The 22801-nt window shown below is 38.8% G+C and overlaps 1 protein-coding gene across 3 annotated transcripts in view; it reads right to left on the reverse strand.

Annotated features, from left to right (window-relative positions):
• Positions 1-3747: 3747 nt before the first annotated feature.
• PARN (poly(A)-specific ribonuclease) overlaps positions 3748-22801 on the reverse strand; it is a 34599-nt gene continuing 15545 nt past the window's right edge. For 2 of the 3 annotated variants that reach the window (XM_042864396.1, XM_042864397.1), the window contains 5 exons: positions 20581-20667; positions 16728-16802; positions 10857-11046; positions 6475-6659; positions 3748-4636 (listed from right to left, as the gene is read on the reverse strand). In XM_042864396.1, coding sequence (XP_042720330.1) covers positions 4584-4636; positions 6475-6659; positions 10857-11046; positions 16728-16802; positions 20581-20667 — 590 coding nt within the window. In that variant the 3' untranslated portion in view covers positions 3748-4583. Of the gene's footprint in view, positions 4637-6474; positions 6660-10856; positions 11047-14048; positions 14329-16727; positions 16803-20580; positions 20668-22801 lie in introns of those variants that run through there. The other variant, XM_042864398.1, reaches the window with a different exon arrangement.

The raw sequence follows: 22801 nt of genomic DNA on the forward strand, positions 1-22801 counted from the left end.
CAGGTAGCATTAACACAAAACATGAGAACACCTTTATTCTTCATTTTCTGATCTCATTTCACTTTCAATGTTGACAATTCCTGAGCATAACTGAGCACTCCCTATATGAAGTCTTATTTGCACAACTATTTTTAGTTTTATTTAGGAAATATTAGATGTGCACAGATACACTGTTGCAGCTAAACAATTTTTCACTGCTACTGCTATCTTTGTGTATTTTTAAAATTTTATTAAATAAAACAATTACTAAAAAGAAAACAAGAGGCTCTTCAGCCTTCAAGTCAGGAACTCTACGTAAACTTGAGAAAACTATGAATTTTGTCAATATATTGTTGTCCTTCAGGCTGTTATACCATATACCCAAAAGGAAATCAGCCACGTTCTCAATTGAGCCTCAAAGACTGATTTCAAAGTAATCACCTTGAAAACAGTTATCTTGTCAATTGTTTGATGGGTTGTAAGCAGAACATAAATTAGGATGAAACACTAGCCACAGTCCCAACCTCCAAATTTTCACATTCAATTACATTCTAATAGCAATCAGATCACACAGGGTGATTCTAGTCATAAACCAGGAAATTGCTTGCTTTTAAGAAATGATTCTAACAGTGGGGAAGTCTAACTTTTTCATTTCATTAAATGTTTTCTCCATCATATTTATGAATAAATCATTCCATCGTTTTGAGCTGTGATCCACCCATGATCGTCACGTGCGTGGCTGTTTATTTTTAAAAGAAATTTCACATACAGCTATTAAAGCAAAAAAAGAACATTTTAATTACCCTATAAATTCCCATCAAGCCCACCAGCTCCTAAACCAGCTATGGTGAGGCACTACTTCCGTGAAACACACAGGAGAAGTCAGTCAGTTTAAGTTCAAAGCCATAAAAGCACCAGAAATAGACAAGCAATTGCATATTTATTTACTAGTGTATTTTGGGGAATCTTAAGGAATCTTCTTTACTGAGCACACCTGCTCAGCTGGCAATAGTCTACAGACTTAGAAGCCAAGACCTCTTGATTACCAACAGTACTCTCATGTATGCCCTGAAGCTGAAGGGCAGAGAACATTTTACCTGTGTCACATTTATGATTTAAAGACACAGGGTACATCTGGGAGACCAGACATCATCTTGGCACCAAGACAGAACTCAAAGGCTTAAAGAAAGAAAGGGGTTAACACCACTATTTTTTTCAAAAATCACTACGCTTTAGCTTTCTACCTCTCTCTTCCTTTCTCCACTGGGTGGATAAATAATTTAGTATTCCATCTAAATCATCTGAAGCGTTTTGTTTTTATCCCAAAACAAGATCAGAGCTGAGTGCATGCATAGGTTGCTGCTCTCCCAGCAACGTTAACATTACCTGGGATACTCATTCTCCCTCAGGCCTCATCCAATCATCTGCCCCTCTTCTCATCCATGCCGCAGGGACACTCTTCTGTTCTTTTCTACTCAGTGCTACGCCATACCCTTCACAGGCGCTTCTCTCATCCACCAGAACCAACCATGCCGCACGCTGTCACACCTGTGCTTTCTGGTCCAAGCCACCCCTCATCCCAGAGATGCTTGAGATACTTTTGCATATGATGAATTTAAGTACAATTTTAACATTATTTTCAATTCAGACAATGAAGTGCTCAAGTGTTATTGATAATTGGTCACTGTCAAGTTTAAACTTCAGTCAAATAAATACATTCCAGCCCTCCTACTTTATTCCCCCATGGAGAGGTTTTCCTTACTTCTCTCACTCAGGTCTATGCTCCCAAGTTCTCCTCTTTTAATCACAAAATTCCCTCGTTTTCCCAATTGAATTTCTGCTTCCACCAACGCCAGCTGCAGGTAACACCCGAGAGCCACACGCTGCCACTCTCACTGTGCCCATCCCCACCGCCTGCAGTGAGGAGCCGCAAGTCCTCGCCTCAGCGCAAGCACAGAGCACCACGGCTCCGCTGCAGCGCCTGCCGTTTGCTGAAGGAAAAGCCTTTCACTTCAGCACAACCATCAGCAAGGTAACAACGGCTATTTTACGCCACTGAAGAGCAGAAAAACAAGCCGTTAAGGCTGCTGGGCACTCACCTCCTCCCTGGCTGCACGCAGCGCTGCTCCGACCGGCGGGGCTGAGGGCGCCCCCACCCTGAGGGAAGATGGAGGCCGGGTGCCCTGAGGCCCCCAACGCCATGCACAGTGGAGGTCTCCTCCTGCCGGAAGTTGTTCTGGCCCCGGTTAGGGCAATTGTGCAGCACACAGAACCAGGTAAAGCCACTGCTGCTTCCTCAAACAGAAAACAAAGGAAGAGCATCAAAATTAAACGACATCCATGGGGTTTACTCCCCACTTCCCCTGAGGACAAAAAGGAATGAAGAGGGGAAAAAAAAAAAAACCTAAGTAATTCTATCCAAGCATGGTAGATATGCCTGAGTTTACGAGGCCAAAACAGCCTGTCCATACCTCACTGCTGCCCCAGCAGCTCCACACAGCCGCCCCAGGTGCCCGACCCTCCTGTCACACACGAGAGGCGCTGCGCCCGCAGAATGGTGATGACAACTTTGTGTTGGGAAAAAAAGGTGCAAACTGCAGGCACATATTTTAAACTTGCATCAGGAAACAAATGTGCATCACATTTAGGAAGCCACATTCCTCCTCTGCTACAATTAGTGCTTTCATTTATAGTGAGGTGCACAAAAGGTCGTTTCCTCTTTACAACAGCATCTACCCCTGACAACTCTCCACCCAAAATTAGTGCTACCGATATCACAGTCCCAACCCCATCTCATTTTATTAGTGTAAGTAGGTATTATCTGGTAAAATCAAAGGCTACGCAATGACTAGAAAACAGAACAGCGCTATTTTCCTAAGAGGTACTAAGTATAGCTGGAGATAAACAACATCCTGCTCTCCAAAATTCAGAGCAGGAAGAAGACTGGAAATAGTGGATACAGTAACTTAGAGAAATATACACCCACCCTACTCTTCATATAAAAAAAATAATCTGGAAAGGATTTAAGCCTCTATATTGTAATGAAATGAAGACAAGTTCCCATGCTGCTACATACACTCTGGATCAGAAGAGTTCTGTTGATAATTTCCCGTAGCATCACTAATAACACTGTCTTCTGTCCCACGTTTCAGTGCAATAATATGATGCTACGGCTGCTACTAAACAAACCAACAATAACAACAAACCTTAGGTGCACTAATTCCAGCAGTACTCCAAGATTAGAAATTAGACATTTCACGTTTGAGAGATTTAAATCCTTTTGCCTTTTGCAAAACAAATCCAAGATTCAAGATAGTTCTTGCAATCACTTAAAAAGCCACACATTTTGGCATACCTTCAAGCAGGTTGCTGCACTGTTAAAATGACAATGGTTCACACTGTAAGTACAGTCTGATGTAACTTTCTTAATATTCCACTTCTCCATAGAAATGGTTTTCAACTTGCTGATTTGCAGAACCCTCATTCTTTTTTCCAAGGGAAATGCATAGCAAACTTTTTTCAACAGACTTGGCTTTTCTTCATTACATTTCACAAATATCTTGAAAGTAGTCAGTCCATAGACCCAGAGGGTCTGCCTGATACAGACTGAAAACTGTATGAAGACTTAAAAATAATTTTAAAAAATAGTGTTAGGAAGAGCAAAATAAGAGCACAAAAATATATTTCAGGAGCCAGTACATAAAAGCAAACCACTTCCTAAGAAAATTTCTTTAATTTTCATTTTATGGAAATACATCTTTTGTTTCTATTTCCATGATACAAAAATGTTAAATATCAAACATTTTCTGAAATCTACCAATGCAGATCTTTTTTAAACAAATAGAGGGCTGGTACAGTTAGCAGGTTTGTCACAGGTACCAAAAAACATTTTTAACAAAAACCCCACAAGATGGGGAAGAAGCAGGGAAGAAGTAGATAGGGACGTAGGGGTGAAAACAGCAGCAGATGTGAAAAGAAAGAAAAAAACTACCTCCCACCATGAAATTCATATTTAAGGAGCACATAAATTATATTTTTGGAAAAGACAGGGTATCTGTAAAGCTGGTATTCAGATGAAGCTGGCTGCACTGGGAGTGAAGTAAAGAACGGAAAACTAAAAAATGATTTCCGGATAGTAACAGGTAAAAAGCAATATGTGAAACTGCAGTTCTACCTGTATCAAGAGTTCTGAGCACTCTGATGTTGCCTGAAAAAATATCTAAAGATTAGGAGATTTGTGGTAACTTCCCTCAAGCACAGGAAACAGTCTAGCACAAAATCATAGACTGCCAGGTCTTTTTGTACATTTCATAGCCAACATGCCAAAGTGGATGACTGAAATACATCTAGTCTTGCTTCTTAAATCTAACATAATTAACAACAGCAAGGATTTCACTTAATCAACAACAAGATCATATACTAGTCAATATACACAGAAGTAAAATTGACAGTGATTGTTCAGTAAACAGTTTAAAATAATTAAACTGGTTTTCAGGACACATACTGATTTGTTAACACCACTTCAGTTAAATAAATTATGGCTTCCAGGAGGTGTATTCTCACAACTGCTTTCCATCAATTCCACTTGTTAAGGCAGTTATTTCCTACCATGTTTCAGGGACTTCAAAAATTTCAGTGGAATTACTTGTGAGGCTTCCTAAAAAGACAGAATCAGAAAGCTCTATATTAATGACTTCAGTATACAAATACTGAAAGGAAAGAAGTAAAGTCAAGACTATTTTGGTTCTTTCAAAGCATACAAAATCCTATTTTTCTCCTCCAGATACATTATTTACAGTATTCACAAAGAGAACCCAACAAGCTGTTCAAAAGACATCCCCCATCCTCTCTTCTGTTCTACAGGCTGCAATAACTCACAAAACAGTGAAAATATCAGGTGAAACATGATCACCTGTCACCTGTCTGTATTCATCCAAACACACAATTCCAAGTATTCTGGCTAGAAAAACATGTTGCTGTTGAAGTCAGCAGAAAGAAATCCTTAAATCAGCCCCATGTGAAAAGTCCTCCAAATAAAAGCAAGACAGACAATGTTAAATATGGAACAGAACACTGCCTATTCTAATTTATACATCCTAACAGTTTTTAGGAGATAGGAAAAGATCTATAATTTATATTAGAAACACTATTGATTTTCAAGCACTGCATATTGAGTTCTTAAAAAAAAAAAAAAGAAGAAGAAAAAAGAGAAGATCCATAAAATACCTCAGAGAGAATAAAGACTGCACATTTTGACAGTTCTACAGGTCAACTGCCTACTGTTTCTTCTGCTTTTCAAAATCGCACTCTCCTGAAAATGAGTTTCTACAAGCTGCAACAGCTAGCAGTTCATGAAACGTGAATGATCTGCTCATGGACCAGTAAATCTTTCAAATAAACATGGGCTTACTCTAAGCATGTGGTGGACTGCAAGAATCGTTAAAGATGACTGTGAGCTACTCATCCAAAATGCTAGGAAGGGAGATTAAGCACACTCACTTTTCCTCAGGAAATAAAAGCACAGCTATGTGATTCATAAAAGCTAAGTACTGCAAAATCTGAAAGGCCTGCCTAAGATTAAGATCCCAGTGGATGGGCACCAATGTGGCAGCTTGCTCCTCTACGGAATTGTCTCAGCCAGTACTTTATGATGTTCCAGAGAAGGAAGGATATCAGCATTGTACCAAGCTGTGTGCAGGAGGGGTGGTGTGGGGCAGGCAAGCTGGCTGTGAAAGTTTTGGCTTAGTCTTAATGATAGACAACATTCGGACCAGACTGAAAAATAGCACTGGTTCCTGAACTTACAGAACTATCGCCCAAATAACAGTGAATAAGGGATGCCAGTGCAATGTCATCAAGATAGTCTGTGTTAACATTTAGAAGTGTTAATTACAAGGACACATATATTAGCCTTCAGGGCAGTGGGTAGATTTATTAAAACTGGACTCCTTTGCATACAGTAGAGTTTGTTTAATGATACACATCTTGCAGACCAAGCTGCATGCATTCATTCATTCTGAGACTCCTTCTAATCAAGCTTAAGTGAAAAGGTCGACATGAGGGGAGTCTTACAACTGCTGATGGCTTGCTGGACTAATGAGGAGATCCACTATAGAATCCTGCTTCCAGAATTCTTTTACTTTTGTTTATGGTATTTGAAGTTCCTGCATAACCTGAAAAGTCTCATTGAAGAAAAAAGAAGTTTAAAATAGCTAAAAATATTTTACTATATAGAAGAAAGTAAGCCAATAAGAAATCAAATACATCCTGCTTCATTTAGTTTGATGCAATTTTTTTTCAGTTTAAATAACATACAACAAAATAAGTTGTAACAGTGCTTAAAGCGTGACATTCATAAGTCCAGAAAAATTGAGACATAAAAAACAAACAAGCAAAAAACAAACAAAAAGCCCTCAACAACAAACTTCAGTTCTGTTCAGGCCTGGGGCAGTTTCAAACAGAACAGAAAATTATGATCAAGAACATTGCTTTTACCTGCTGAAACTTGTTCTCTCTTGATTTTTTTGAACCTTTTGGCTCTCTTCTTAACATCTGGAGGTGACTCTGCATAGCAGTTGGTCTCATCTTCTGGAACCCCTTCCTCTTCCAAATTGTCAGAACCAGTTTCTTCCTGAATAGGACTCATACTTCTCTTTCCCGCTACACTGGTACCTGTAAAACTGAAATGTAGAGAAAATACTGTTATCAACAAGTTAAGAATAACTACTAGATGGGTACTAGTTACTATGTATCTATTAAATGCTTAAGAAAGTAGTAATATAAACTGTATAAAGTGCTGAGCCATAACATTACATTATCTGGAAGATGTGACTCAGCTGTAAGAGTCCATAACAGTCATCAACTAGGATGTTGTGCAAATGAAGGTTTTTATTGTTTGTGATGTAGGTGTCCCAGGCTTAGCTGCTAGTCTGCTGAAATCACTCAGTTCAAGTGTAATTAAAGCTGCTCATCTTCATATTGAAGGCTCCCACAGGCTAAGTTCATCTCCTCTGTCAAAACTACACGCAGTTTTACAGTATTTCTACTACAGAGAAAACATCATGAACACGCACTTAGAGCTCTGTTTCATTCAGGAAACACTGAAGTTATGCTACAGAGATTTTCATTCAACTAGAATGCAATTATTAACAATGAAACAAGATGACTATTCTTTCATTCAATATTCAATTCTTTTATTTCTAAGTTACAGAACAAAACTTTTAAACAAAAACTTTTAAACACAGTTTTAAACAAAACTTTGTATTTTTTTTCTTTTAGTCACTAATACAAAGAAGCACAGGGTATCAATAAGGTTCAGGTAAGGGAAGTAAGATCTAGCTATACAGTTTTGGCTTTGAAGTGAAGGCCCTTTTTCATCTGAACGTTTTAGAACAGACTCTTTCTGAGATGTCCAAAAGCAGTTAAAAACCATGAAACATGATTATGCTTCATGCTCTTACTTCCACGTTAGGAACACAAACACCATTTCCTCTGATGAATACCTGGCTCTTCCTCCAAACATTCACACACAGAAGGCCTTCTTGAACAACCTCTTATAAATCTTGTTTTTAAGTCACCACAACACAGCTACCATCAGCAGAATGACGAAAGCCAAAATGCTGTTTGGAAAGGGAAGGGGGTGGGACAGGAGCAAAGAGCCCTCGTGAAAACAAAATTTTTAATTCAGAAAATTGAAAATTACAAGGGCTTGCTCCAAAAGTAATGCCTCCTATTTTGTGATGTCAGCGGCAGCTGTTGGTGGGATGGCAGCAGAGGCTGAACCTGCCCACCAACATTCCGTGACAGGTTGTTGCTGTGTGACAGATGGCAGCAGAGGGGCACTGGGACAGAATGGCGCCTGACATGGAAGTGTGGGGGGAGCGAAGGGTGGAGCTGAATTCCTCCATGTGGAAAAAAGGGCCCCCAGTGACACTTATCAGTGCTTGTGAACACTTATGGAGACTGAACAGTGGTGTCAGTGCAGTAAGAAGGGGTGCTGCATTTCAGCTGTGGTGACAGTGACAGCAGCCACCTCAACTGGTGCAGATTTTCTGGGGGGGGGCACAGAACATTGAAAAAATCAGGTGAGCATTTTCTCTATCAAATAGCAAGAGTGTGCGCTTTGTGTCTGCTGTCGCTTCCATGGACATAAAAGGAGGCATTACTTCTGGAGCAACCTACTTGCTATTATATTAAAAAAAAAATTGAAAAGTTTAAGAACTCTACCTTTGGGAAAGGTATTCTGAAAAATACATAGGGAAGAAAAATCATGACCCATAAATTACAATTCCAGGACTTAGAGATACTCTAAGGGCTCTTAGAAAGAAACTTACTGTAAGGAATAAGTTCAAAACAAAAACTAATTTCAGGCTTCACATTTTTCCTGCAGACAAAAATAGAAAACAAAACTAAAAAAAAAAAGAAAGCAGACCAGAAAACAGACAGCACGAGGATCAAAATATAGGCAATCAAGTACTGTTGACTTCCTGCTTTCTCCTAAATTATTAGGATTTTTTCTACGTTTACTCATTCATTGCATGGACTCCACATGACTACAGATTGTGGATTTGGTTGATGTTTTTTTTTCCCCGTATGTCCTATTCTTCTTTGACCTAAAATAAGGCTCGAGAAGTACAGCAATGTTATTTATTCACTTAGCAATAGTAGCAAATGACTATGGCTGTGTATACGAGTCAGAGCACTAGTCCGAGCAAAGTTCAGTTTTCTAATTTTACCAGCTATTTTGGAGCACGTCCACCCGTCTGTCTCAATTTCCTTACTCTGCTGAGAAACAACTGAACCAAGTGGAAAAAAAACAAACTACAAGCTATCAGTAATTTTCCAATTCAGAATCCTCATCTTTCTGGATACCTAAAGCATCTAGAGACAGCCTTAGACCAGCCTTCAGAACACACGTTTAACAGCAACAATATGATTACAAAAGAAAAAAAAAAAGATATTTGAGCAGAGTCCAAACCATTTTTGGGCAGCAAAATAAAGTTTTATTCTTAGTTTTAAAATAAAATTACTAGCCAAGTTTAGGGAAAAAAAGTAAGGAAAGCCTATCACATATCACCAGTTGGCAAATCTCCTTAGCACAATGCAGTTTTTCTGTTGGTCACTGAATATAGCAGGTGTGGGTGTGCATGTCTTCAGCACAGGCAGAGTCCAGCAGCCCTCCCTCCCCAACCTCTCCTTTCTGCTGACCTATCTAAACGCCAGCTAGGATGAATGCCATGGGAAGAAGATGGTAAAAGGGAAATCTGGAGTTAAGGAAGAATTAATGAACCTTCAATACTGTTCTTCTAAGTTTGCCAATGTAAGGCAGAGGCTTTTCTTGTAAGAAACAACCAACAACTTCACTACTGAATGAATGTTGCCACCATGGAGAACAGCCATTCTGCAGCTGTGCTCCCTTCGCTGGCAGAAGCTGATACAGTAAGCTTATTAAGTAATAAATAAATAAAGGGTGCAGTAACACGAAGCTATTATAAGAGATCAGCTGCTAGCTTCATCATAGGAACGAGCACTAAACTATATATGGTTCAGATTAATCTGGAAAAATATGCACATATACACACATATAATCATTTATAACACTGTATAAATATGTTTACATGTATCTTTAAAATATTTGTGTTTATGTATCTCTGGAAAGAAAAATGCATCTACAGTTACCTTGAGTGAACTGAAAGACCACAAGGTTTGAAGTTACATGTTATACCTAAGCTGGTACAACTGCCAGATCACACTGGAAAGAGGAAATATTTGCAAGAGACAAGTTGACAAGAGAACACCATCTATCGAGTAAAAAAGGAGACAAAACTAAGAAGAAACATGCCAAAAGATCTGCATGGAAGGGAATTTGGAAGAGAATCAAGTCACTTTATTTCTGGATTAGTGAAAACTAAAATTTGTAGAACATCAATCACAAAAGAAGTTCAGTCTACAAACAAATTGAAGACTGCTTTCCAGGGTTATCAAAATGTTGATCATCCAAAAATAACATAGCAAGGGTGCTTCTAGGGGAATCTTTCAATACAAGAAAAACAGCTTCAAAATTTTCAAGGACATGAAGTGTTCAGGCAGACAACTCACTGAGCTAAAAGAAAATTAAGGAAACAATTCACTGAAATTTATTCAACAGCTTTCCACGTTACACATTTGTCATCATCCCCTACTAACTTGAAAGACAAAAACAAACCTGTCTTGCAGTCTTACTGCTTTCCAAAGTATTTGTTAAAAGACAGAATTATCTATGGTGCAAACCATAAGCCACCAACACTCACTGTCTGCCTAAAAGCTGCTAGATGCCCAAAATACACATAACAGCATTCAATAAGGAGAGAGACTTCCTCCACTAGAAATAAAACTAGGACTGGCTATCTTCATTTACCTTCCTGTTCCTGAAACACAAGGACGACTCCATCAGGACTGCCTAAGATGGTAATTTATACCCTTCACTGTGGCAATATCACCACGGAAAATCATCCAAAAAAAAGAAAATCATCTTTACAGTAGCATAAGAAGAGAGCTTTCAAAGCTCCCAAATGCCAGCAGCCATGTAGAGATGTGAAAAAAATGAAACAGGTAACTTTTTTCTTTTGGTTTTAAGAAACACTGCTGCTCCATCGAGCTCAGACGCTGCGAGTTGGCCTGCTCCCAGTATCACAATATTTCAAGTTCGCCTCATCACCAAATCCCCTCTATTCCTTTATCCATCATCTAGTGACAGGTGCTGTACCACTAATGATTTATATGCAAATTAATAAAATATTCATACAGAGAAAAACGCCAGATACGAACTATCTGAAAAGTACAATGCCTTTGGTGAAAATATAACAAAAACAATGAGTCTGCACTGCTGAAAGTCTCACCTGTTAACACAGTAATATCGACTCTGGGAAACGTAAGGTGCACCTTGAGTTTTCAACCGTTTTCTCTCCATCTCCTTCCAACTATCTTCTGTACATTTTCTCTTTGCTCGCTTTTCTTCATGTTTTTTTTCAACATATTCTGCGTATGTCTGGATCCTGTAACTTTCAGCATATCTGCTGGTGTTCACAGCTATGGGAAAGACAAGAGATGTTATAAACCAAACACATAACAACACGCCTTCTGAGATAGCTTAGTCTTAAGAGTAGAAGGCAGCAGACTATTTGTTCCATTCATACAAATGTCTTCCATCTAGTTCCACTGTTAGTGGCAAAACAAACAAATAGCTGTACTCTCCTAAATCCACACTGCATGTTTGAATTACATACTCAAAATACTATTGAGTGAGACTTCACACAAGAAGGGTTAATTCTTTTAAATTAGAAATCATCAGTTCTTCAGTCATAGTCCTCTTCCAGATTGCTTGTTGGCAAGAAGAGATTTCCTGGATTTTTTCCCTTTTAGTCTCATTACTTAACCCAGCAGGTTTATTTTGCATGTCTGCCAGGAAAAGACGACATTTGCAAAGGCTCTGCCAAAACTCTGTTTGATTGCTGTGAAACATAAGCTTATTTGAGCTGCGTTTTTTGTTGCCCAAGATACTGGTGGAAGCAGCTAACTAGAATCCAGCTGCTGCCTCCTATCTTTCTAATGTTCCATCTCCACTTAACTGAAAAAGTGCTGCCAGTTGGAGGTAGAAGAATTAGAATCACCTAGAAAGAAAAAACTGTCACTGCCTTCACTCAGCAACAATTCACCAGTGTTCCTTTGAGTCCCAGCATCTCTGCAGAGCTGCTTTTCATCTGTAAGCCAAGCTCTGGCATAAAGCCATTGCTGGAACAGATGAATCAGCAAATTAAACTGGCTGTCAACTGGTGTCTTCTACTGTTTTTAGCTTAAGTCACTGAAATAAACCGTCATAAATCAGCAAACCCATTTAAATATAAAACAAAAAAACCCACATTCCTTTTCATGTATGCAGACAGAGCATTTTAAAATACTGTAATAATGAAGTGGAGATGAAATCTTTATTTTATTTGTGTACTTCCAACCACTCTGTAGAAATTTCAGATGTGTGTATCACTTTCTCATTCTTTATGAAGTGCTGTCATCTCAAATGCAGGGTATTCTGCACTACCTCTAATGCACACACAAGAGGTAGCATGCTCCCACATCACCACTCAGAAATGCAGGTTGGTTTTTTTCCTCTTTCAGAGTAGGTCTCTACTCTGCATATTGACTATGCTACTATGAAAGCAATTACCTATAGTACAAGTCACGGCACGTAGGTGCTGCTGCTGCAAAGTCTTTCAAACTTATGTAAAACTTGGCATCAGTATCTTGTATATCTACTCCCAAGAATAGATATCTGCAACTATGACTCACGGCCTGATGAGACTGTTGCACTACTTAAAGGCACATTAAACATACCTCCTTTCACACCCCTTACATTTGTCTGGACTGTGAAGTCAGAGGATCTCTTCATAAGAATATATATATATATATACTGAGAATATGTACTGCCCATGAAGTGAGGGAGCAGGCATCGTGAATGAATTACTAATGCTCACTGGAGTTACTGCATACCAGCCAACATTCCTAAGGGTAACATTTGTTTAGTTAAACTCAAGCATGTTTTTACTTGCTAAAATCAAGCACGTAGTTACCATGGATCATCTGATAAACAGTGATTTGTTAAAACACAATAACAATTTCACATTATTTGTTTTGCTATACACTAGGAGCCAGAGTTACGGCTCTTCCATTTAATTTCCTAACAAACCCTGCTTGCATTTAAGAAAAAGATAATCCTTATTGAGCATCTTAAAGGTCATTTTTTAAAACCTGTATGAGAATAAATATTTTTGGTCAGACAACTCTTCTTTCTTGAAACAAGACCATTTATTTTTAGCAGCATATTGCATTCCACAAACATATTCACTTTATATGTACGTATATACGTATGAGTGGTTCTAAAGAGCTAAACCATACTGTGACCATCAATTGAGCACATAAAAGGTATATGCTAAAAATATTTCTCCACGCAAAGCACAACTGAAATGAAGACGTGGGCAATTCTAAGGAACAACACAGACAGTTAAATCCTGCATGGTCTTGAATTGAAAAGCAGCTCTCTGTAAGTTTTAAAAACATTTTCTCTGATGCTCTGTCAATGCTACCAAACCAAATAGAACTACCTTAACTCTCCAGTGCCAATTGAAGAAAAGCACTGCTTGAATGTCTTGTGAATTCTAACAAAATATATCAAACTAAAGGGAACAGAATTTTTATTTACTTATTTTTAAACTGTAAAGTGAAGATAAATTTTCCTTTGAGAAGCCTGTTGGTAATGTTGGTAAGCAACACCACATGGCTGCATTTCACTGCATGGGTTGCAGCCGAAAAGTCTTGGTAGACAGACATTTTCTCAACTCTATTTACAAAAAAAGCTCTCTACACTTGATAGCAACACACACTAGCAAGATGGATACTTTGTTGAGCTGGATGTATTTAGCAAACCACTTGCTAAAGCTTGCATTAAAATAAAACTTTATCCTGAAATAGTTTTATTCACTTTCAGCAGAATTATCGCACGTAAGCCTACTTCTCATAATGTCAAGTAAATATATTCCAATTGTGGCTGAAGGAAGTAGAAAATAATGACTAATTCAGGCACAGATTGCCTGCTTTCTATTTTCCATCGCAGCTGTGCTGCTGCAAATCCTCCTGCCCATGCCAAGGTAAGTACTGCAGGCTTGCACCGCCTTCCCCAATGAAGTGACACTTCATTAGCGCGCTCCTCAAGATCCTTGTCCTCAAGGAAGGCCAAAGAGGAAAAAACCCTCACTGCAAACTGTTATAAAAATAAAACAGTCAAGAGTTAGCTAGAGCAAGGTACTGAGGTCTCAAGGAAGATCCTCCAGGATAATCCTGCACTGAGGCATCATGAAAGGAGAGTCTGGGTTTGCTCTGAGGTCAGGAGACTATTATTTATTTTAAAATAACCGATAGAAAACACTTTAGCACATAGAAGAGCCTATTTGTTCAAAAACTTATAACGTAGTGCAACTTTGGATCCCAGAATCAACTAGAAACATTCAAATGCCTTGAAGAAGTTAAGAATTTACTCAGTCGACACAATTCCAGAAATATAAACCCCATTCACTCTCAGAGATCATCAAAATGATTTACTCAGTCTTTTATTCAGTGATAAGGAAAGAAGCCTCAATACAACTAGCTTGGAGACTTAAGTCTCAAGTCTCCAAGTAGCAGATGCAGCACTCAGTACATGCGCTTCAAGAAGTTTCTGACTCTTCAACAACCTGCCTGATGTTTCCTCCCCAAGGGAATCCATCAGACTTCCATGTATGGATCGCTCCTCCTCAGCTGCCCAGACTTTAAACAGGCTGGAAGCTATTGCATTGAAACATACCAAGTGTCAATATTTTGTTAGAGAAATTTTAAGACTCAAGTACAAAACATGCAAGGACAAATCATCGCGTCAGACACCATTTTTCCATTACAAAATAGAAACATTTTGTTATTTAACTCAGTACCTAATTCCACAAGCCACCAACACAGAAGCACTCATGGACAGTGAAGGTCTATTTCCCCGCCTCAGGTAATCTATCCACGAAAGACTGATGCACCTTTTTCCTTTTCTTCCCTTTTTCTGATAGCCTCATGCTGTTTTATTGCCATTCAGCACAACTAAGAACAGCATAAAGGTGAGACTCTTAGTTTCACAGTAGCTAGCATTATTCTTAAAAGTGCTGACAGAAGCCTGAAGCCCCATAGTACTACTCTAATATTTTAAGGAAGTTTTACTCAAATGCACTTATTTACATGTAACACAGCACCTTTACAAGTCAGATATACTTGCAAAAAACACCTTCTATGTTCCTTTCTTTGCTGCATTGTAACAATTCTTTTTTTTTTAATTCAGAAAAAAAACAACCCTGAACTTGTCTCACATTCCTGTAGGTACCACTGGGTGGATCTTGCACTAAGCTTACATCATAACTTTCTTTATAAGTAGAAAATTGAGGTGAAATGCCATTTTAATGCAGGATAGTTGGATTCAAGTATCTCCATGCAAATGTGCAGGCCAGCAAAGCATCAAGCCAGCATCATCACCTCATCTGCCCTGCTGCACGTGCTGCCTAAGTGATTCAGCATTCCAGTTACCAGGAGAAAAAAAAATCCCTCAACAATGACCACAGAAATGATGGTATAGTCCACTGAGACTGTCCACACCACAATCTTGTAAGCAGATTGTTATAAAGGATTTTAACTTTCTTAAGTTGCAGTTTAAATACTGAAAGAATTCAAACTATTTAACCTTTGCACCCTGTTTAAATTCCTCAGTAACTAAAACAAAATCTATGACACATATTTCAAATAATCCCAAACAAATGAAAAGGCAGTGATGAGAATATTGTTGCAGATAACTGACAGCAAATCTGTCCTCCTAAATCTGCATCACTAATGCTGAAAGCTGTGAAACAGCTGTGCTGTGAATTATGCCACCAGCTCTGCTTTGAGACCAAGACTGGAACGTATCAACCAGCAATTCCACTTCTTGTTACAGACAAGATTGCCCAGCTGTACAAAGTTCACCACACCTCATTCCCAGCGCTGACGAGCACAGAACGGCTGGTAGAACTAGCGTGCTCAAATTTGTTAACATACAAAAAGAGTAAAATGCACAGAACACTTCCTTTCTAGTAAAAGAGGTAAAAGGTCTATGAGTACCAGTAGACATTGCTCAGGTATGAGAGACTTCTTGGAAAGAAACAGAAAGCAGTGCCATTAGATTTCATCTAACAGCTTGTTACCAAATGGGAGAATCCCATTCCTTACTCCTTAGCAAGTCACATGCTCTCACGCCCTCCTTTATGGTGCTTCTGATGATTTCTGAGCAGTTGCTGAGCTGGTTAACCCCACTGAGCCTGCAACAACTTTTTTCTGGACACAGAATCAGACACAGGAAAGCAGTGAGAGCTCGCCGTTAGAGTAGGAAAAGAATCACAGAATCAGAGGGGTTGGAAGGACCTGAAGAGATCATTGAGTGCAACCCCCTGCTAAAGCAGGCCCCTGCAACAGGTCGCACAGCTCAGCGCCCAGATGGCTCTGGAATATCCCCACAGGAGGAGACTGCCCCACCTCCCTGGGCAGCCTGTGCCAGCGCTCCGTCACCTTCCCCACAAGGAAGCTCTTCTGCATGTCAGGACAGAACCTCCTATGTCCAAATTTTAGGCCATGGCTCCTCGTCCCGTTGCTGCACACCGAGAAGAGCCTGGCCTCATCCGTTTGCCTCCCACCTCCCTTCAGAGATTGATAAACATTGGCCAGATCCCCTCTCAGTCTTCTTTTCCCCAGGCTGAACAGACCCGTGTTTCTCAGCCTTTCCTCACAGGAGAGATGCTCCAGGCCCTTCATCACCTTCATGGCTCTCCGCTGGATGCTTTCATGTGAGCATTGAATAAAAAGGGATGACAATACCAGAATAATCATGTATAAGAGGCTGTTTCAGGTCAGTGTTCTCAAGCTATAAGTTATGGGTAGTTCCTTGACCATGGAAACTACTGGGGTCTGGTGGACCCAGCAACAATGAATGAAGAAAATCTCAAAAGCAAAAACTGCTTTTCTGCATAACTGGAAGGTTTACTTCCAATAAATTCAGAGCCATTGGTCACTTCTCTGTGCAACACAGTGGTTTTGTCACTAGAACTGCAGATGCTGCTGGCTTAGAGAATTTTAAAGCAGTTGAAGTCTCATCTTAATTCTGAAGTAATTTCAGAAACACTCACCTATTTGTACTTGTTCTGGCTGGCTCAATGATACAAACGCCGACGTATCATCAATCCATGAAACCTGAATGTTACCTAGAAAAGGCAAAAGAAACGATTGTTTTTATCTTAGGCTCAGTCACATATTTCATCTGCTGTGCCAGATGACAGATAAGAAGATGCTCAATTAAGTGTAACTTCAGCTGAGAATTTTTTTTAATTATTTTTTTATTTTATTTTTTTGGCAACAAGACTCCACGGTAAAGGTGAATATTGCATCATCACGCATACCTGAGCCCAGAACCACTTCAGAAAGAGTGACCACTGCATGCTCATCCTGTATACCCTCAGACTCACTTGAGTAAGGAGGAAAAAAAACTATGAGATTTGACTAATGCCTTTCAGACTCCTACAGGATTCTTCTGCCTTTCTGTATTTTTTTCTCCTTCCAATCTTTTAACAAGTTATAATCAGCAGCTTTTCAGCCCTCACTCCATGTGCCCTATATATTTTCACAACAAAAATCAAAGTAATTTTGGTATGTAATTTCAATTTTGTACCAAAATAAAGATCATCTCTTGGAGTTTCAAATCCAGTCCATTCTTCAGAACTGCAGCATTTTTTGAAGACAAAGAAAGGATTGGCCCAAATTACCACTCACTGTTCCTTTTCCAAAACAGCTACAAGATAAAAAAAATTCTGGTAGTGTAGGGGGGAAAAGGTGGCTCACACAAGCAGAGAACTTTAAGTATTGCAACACTAAGTCCTCCAAATCTGGTTTGTGTCACACTTTCATACTATTTCCTGGATGCACAATGAAAACCTCATTTTCAGAAATAAGAGGAGGTCAAATACACAAAAACTGTGCACCTCATTTGGAAGTTGTCAAAATGGAAGTGACTGGAATCGAGTTCCTCCATTCATCAAACATACATTCCATTTTCTATGGGAATAGCTGAAAATGTAACACAGGCGCAAAAACTGCTTACAAAGGAAAAAACATGTAGGCAAAGATTCCCACCTCAGACACAAGGACTTACTCTGCAGTCTGAAATCCTTTTACATCTCCAGTCCTTAGAAGAGCACTGTCCATACATGTCAGACACTGAAAACTGGTGTGACCTTTTTCAGGCAGACCAGGATATGACATTACATCTACAGTCATATCACCATTTAACCTTCAGACTTTACAGGATTTTAAAAAATGATGCAAACTGACTTAAAATGCACTTCAATTTCATGTGACTTTCACCTGACCCATGAAAGGCACTTAAACTGAAAGATGTACATGTGACCTCTAATTCATGAGTCCCTGAAGTTGTAGGTTGCTAAAAGGCAGGAAAACTGTTTTACTTTGGCTCTGTTTCTTACATTTCCTAATCACTTGCTACCTTCATTTAGCCAAAGAAAAAGAGATTGTAAGTACATTCTACTGTATTACAGAGAAGAAAAATGATCACAGTGACACCACCTTAAGATTGCAAAGTTTCTATACACCAACATCAGACAAAAGAAATAGCTGAATCTTTTCTGTGAATAAGAGTCGAAGCATATATTGAATGCAAACAACATTTTCCTGGTGAATAATTGAAAAGGGTTAACAGAGCTTCCACCTCTCTGGCAGGAAGAGAGTGCAAAGAAAGCAAAAACAGCTGAAGGAAACATTGCCGTGAAAAGGGGGAGGAAAGACCAGAAATGTACACAGAAATACAGGATCAGAATAAAATAATTACAATTTTAAAAGGTGCAGTACATGAAGCTCTGATGCCTATGTGAACCTAAGCTACAGAAGAATATTTAGCAAGAAGTTTTTCCTTAAACTGGATTGTTCACATGTGACAGGGTCATTTTTTAAGCTCCACTTCTCTTAAAAAAAAGTAAGAAAAAAAAAGTTAAGTGAGGATTTTTCAGCAGAGGGAGCCAGGAACAAAAGTCATAGCGTGTCAACCTGCAATTGAGTCTCAAAGTTGGATTTAAAAGTCACTTAAAGCTACGTATGTAGTAGCTCAGACTATCAGAACAAGGTTTAAGCACATGAAGGATCAATTACTTTTATTTTTTTTAAAGTCATTTATGCATCTGCAGATCAGCAAGGTTCCATGAATACACCACTGTTCACTTTCCTCTCAGAGAAGTCTCTCGTGTTCTCACAAACCAGGATGCAGAGGTTTAACTCCACTCATTTGGAAAAAATTCACGTAGCAGGTTTTTACAATACTGTGGTAGTACATGTTTTAATTAAAACCCATTAATTAATTAAAACCCATTAATTTAAGTGGCTGTGAAAGATATGCACAAAAGAATGAACTGCAACAGATACTATTTTTAATACCTTCACATCAGTGTTTAAAGAAACAAATGTTTTTAGAGTGCACAGTACTGCGAGCACTTGCTCAGTGAAATTACATTCACTCATGAGACTGTAAAAACATCTTGCAACAACAGGTTTCCACTTGGTCTGCATGCAGTACTTCAGCTGCAAGTTTGACATCGCAGTCACTTTGGCTGTCTCACTGCTTTCATTAGAAACTTCACAGGAGATTACAACTCTAATTCAAGTACTAGGCTAAAACCAAGTCAAAATGATTTTTCTCTAAGGACAGATCAACGTTATTATTTAACTTGACAATTTATTTAGAGTCCAGGTGAAAGTTTACTTTAAAAACACTTCAATTCAATTAGCATTATAAATGGAAATAATTCACATCTGTTGCTGCCACATTTTTGGGGCTTTTGGCAAATCACTGCATCTCACATTGCCCCTCTCTCTATCCAGCTACAGCTGAAAAAGCATGGGATCCTATAATTCTGGAAGGCATCCTCTGCAGCCTGTTCTGACATGGATTAAGCATTATCCAAAATACCACAAGTTTGTAAATTTAAATCCGAAAGCACACAGCTCTAGAATCTGTAAAAAAACAGATAAATTCCAATTCCAAATTGAATAGTACTTCAGATGTGTAAGCATGACCTCTGGTGGTAGTGATCCCTGCTTCCGTTTCACACCAACACTGATAAGGAGTTGTTCAAACGCGTGAAGTTATATGGCTGAGTGTTTAAAAGCCTGCAGAAACAATACCCAAGCTGCTCTTACATGGGGTTCTTACCCCTGAGAGTCTAACTGAAGAAAAATCTCAGCAACTTACATTCTAGACTTATCAAATTTGAATATAAAGTTCTATCCTGCATTATAGTAGCATCACACTGCAATGCAGATCAAGTCAAAAGGAACAGAGATCCTGAACAGGCTACTGAGTCACATTCTAGGTGAAGAGACAGATATTATTACTGAAATGTTATTATAGTTATATGACAACAGTTATTACTATAGAGAATCAGAGCAAGCGCTGAAGTGACAATATTGAGTATACTGAGGGACTTTCACCCTGTTACTGGTGATTAGACATCCTTAGGGTTCACACTGTAACTCCTTCAATCAAGGGAAGATTCAGGTTTGCCCTGAATCCCTCTGCCACACTACAAACTATGACTTAAGTCACTGACTTCGCTCCTGAGGGCTTGATCTGCCTGTCATACCAAGAGCCTTTCCCTTTGGTCACCTTCAGTCTCAACTCTTTACCAGGAGAGGATATGAATATAAAGATGACAGTTCCACAATATTTAACAAGTACCAGGTAACAAAGATTTCTAAAGAGCAGTTCAGTGAGGCAGACATTTTAGACGCATCACTACAAAGAAATTCCAAAAGGTATCTTTCAAAAATTACTGATTATGATTTATGTATGATTTACCCATACTAAGCCCAAATTCATAGGTCAAAAATAACAAAGAAAACCAGACGTATTTTCCATTGTCAGAGGAAAAAATTAAAAAATAAAAAAAGACATAAGGAAGACTAGATTATATTACTCACCAAAGGCACTAAAAAGCTGGTAAAGGTCACTAGTCTTCCACTCTTTGGGAAAAGTGACGTGAAGAACATGATCTCGTTTTGGCTGCACTGCAAAATAAGAAGTTATTTATTAGAATAAAAGTTACCACTGGTATCTTTAGCACAACCTTAAAAAAGAAAAAGTTACCTTACATGGTCATATAACTTTTACTTTTTATTATTATAAAGAAAACAGGCCGAGACCTATGGAACAACACCAGGCATCAGGGAAAACTTGTCCGCACTTACGCATGAAGTAGATATACGGATGATCTAGTATGATTTTGTGTAAGAAACTGAAGCAGCATTACATGCAGCAGGAACTGCCCACAAAATCAATCTGTTTGGGGCTAAGTATAGAAAAATAAAGCAAAAAAGCAGCAGGCTCTTCATGCTCTGGCTCCGGTTTTAGTATGTTCTTAGCAATAATTCAATGATACAATTTTTCTGTCAGTAAAAAAAACCTTAGCCCTGAAACAATGTTCAAAGCAGTTTTCATTCCAGGTACAAGACAGAACACACACTGACAGGCTTCCTATTAATAAAGTTGTCACCAGAAAAAAATACATACAAAGGCCAACATACAAAAAAAAGGCACCAAAGATGTTTTATATACACTGAAAGATATCTGGATATCTTGACCTCACCCAGTGAGGATCATCTGCACAAAAGAAATCGACGCTGAAGACCACGAAAGTCACTTTCACATAATCAGACTGTTTGTGCAACCAAAGCCCATCATTTCTAGAAAAATGGCTCAAACCAGCTACAATTGAGCAGAATAAACAAGGTGACAAACACTGCAACACTCTGGGCAGTCAGCTAGTTAGCTGCACTTTTTTTTTTTTTAAGCACAGACTCTAAGCATAACTTCCTCCATAGTGTAGCTTTATTCTTTGCATGCTTTGCATGATTTTACTTCTTTGCATAAAGGCTACCTGCAAGCAAAAAAAAAATGTCCAGACAACGCTGTCAGCCAACAGCAGTGTTTGAATCTCTGGCTGCTTTATGAACTTCTATTTCTACTCAAAGAGCCACACTATGTGTACATTTTTTTGAAGCTTAGAAGGTATCCTTGGTTCAGATTCTGCTGAAATGCCTGCATCAGTCTGCTCTGCAGAGGACACTTGCAGATAAAAGAGAGATTTTCAGAGTCTTTTTTGGCAACTCTTCTTGGCAAAGCATCCAAATGATCCTGTAATTTGGCCAGCAAGCAGAAGCAGCATCTTCACAGTTTAGTAGCTTTGGCCTTCTCTCAATGATCCAGAGTATTGCCTATGCTATCCTTCCACTCAGTATCAAACTGGGGAAATATAATTAAATAACCATTCCACTAGATCTGCAGAGCCACTGCTCAGTGATCTGATCACCTCCTGCATTTGAAAATTACATGCATGCCACTACAGTATATATTTACCTCTCCATCTTTCTAGAACTACATTCTGTTACCATTGAACTAGCACATCATAAAAGGGTCATCTTTCAGTCTGAGGTTTCTAACACACGTGTGGAAAGTGTCTTCACAGAGAAACAATGCTCATCTGGAAGAGCCACTGAAGACATCCTTGTACCTCCAAGATGCATCACATAAGTCATATATAAGACACTACAAAGTTAAACCCTCACCTAGGTCAAAAACTAGGCTGACCTGCAGGACTTCATGCTTTCTTAATTAGAGGCACCAGTGGTAACACTCATCCAAAGCTTTCTCCTTCATGATATAACATTCCAGAAGAATAAGGCTGTATCAGTAAAACATGCTCTTATATTAGCAAGTTATTATAGCCCCCTGTCTGTAACCTGGAAAAACTTTAAACGTTTAAGTAATATTTCAGATAATGTTTTTCAATTTCTCAAATCACTTCCTAATGTGGCAAAAAAAATAAATCTGATATTTTGGCTGAAGTTAAGGAAAACATGCTACTACATGGCAATTGTGAAGACAGCAAGCCAGGAGACTTTTGGGACCATTTGCTATTCAGTACTTTGCATCCTGTACTTACTGCCAAGTGGGGGGAGAGGAAGGCATGTGAGTTAGGACACCACCTCTAACAGGTCACCATGCTTAGACTTCACACACAAATATAAGCTACTATCTTCAACCCTCTTACATTCATTTTAAAGAGTCTAACCTGTCCTAGTCAATTCCCCATATAATTTCAAATAAAAGGGTGAAGTTTTTATCCTTTGATAAACGGCTAAT

The sequence above is a fragment of the Lagopus leucura genome, unplaced genomic scaffold (assembly GCF_019238085.1).
Source record: "Lagopus leucura isolate 7727_CA_CO unplaced genomic scaffold, USGS_WTPT01 Super-Scaffold_760, whole genome shotgun sequence".
Taxonomy (NCBI): domain Eukaryota; kingdom Metazoa; phylum Chordata; class Aves; order Galliformes; family Phasianidae; genus Lagopus; species Lagopus leucura.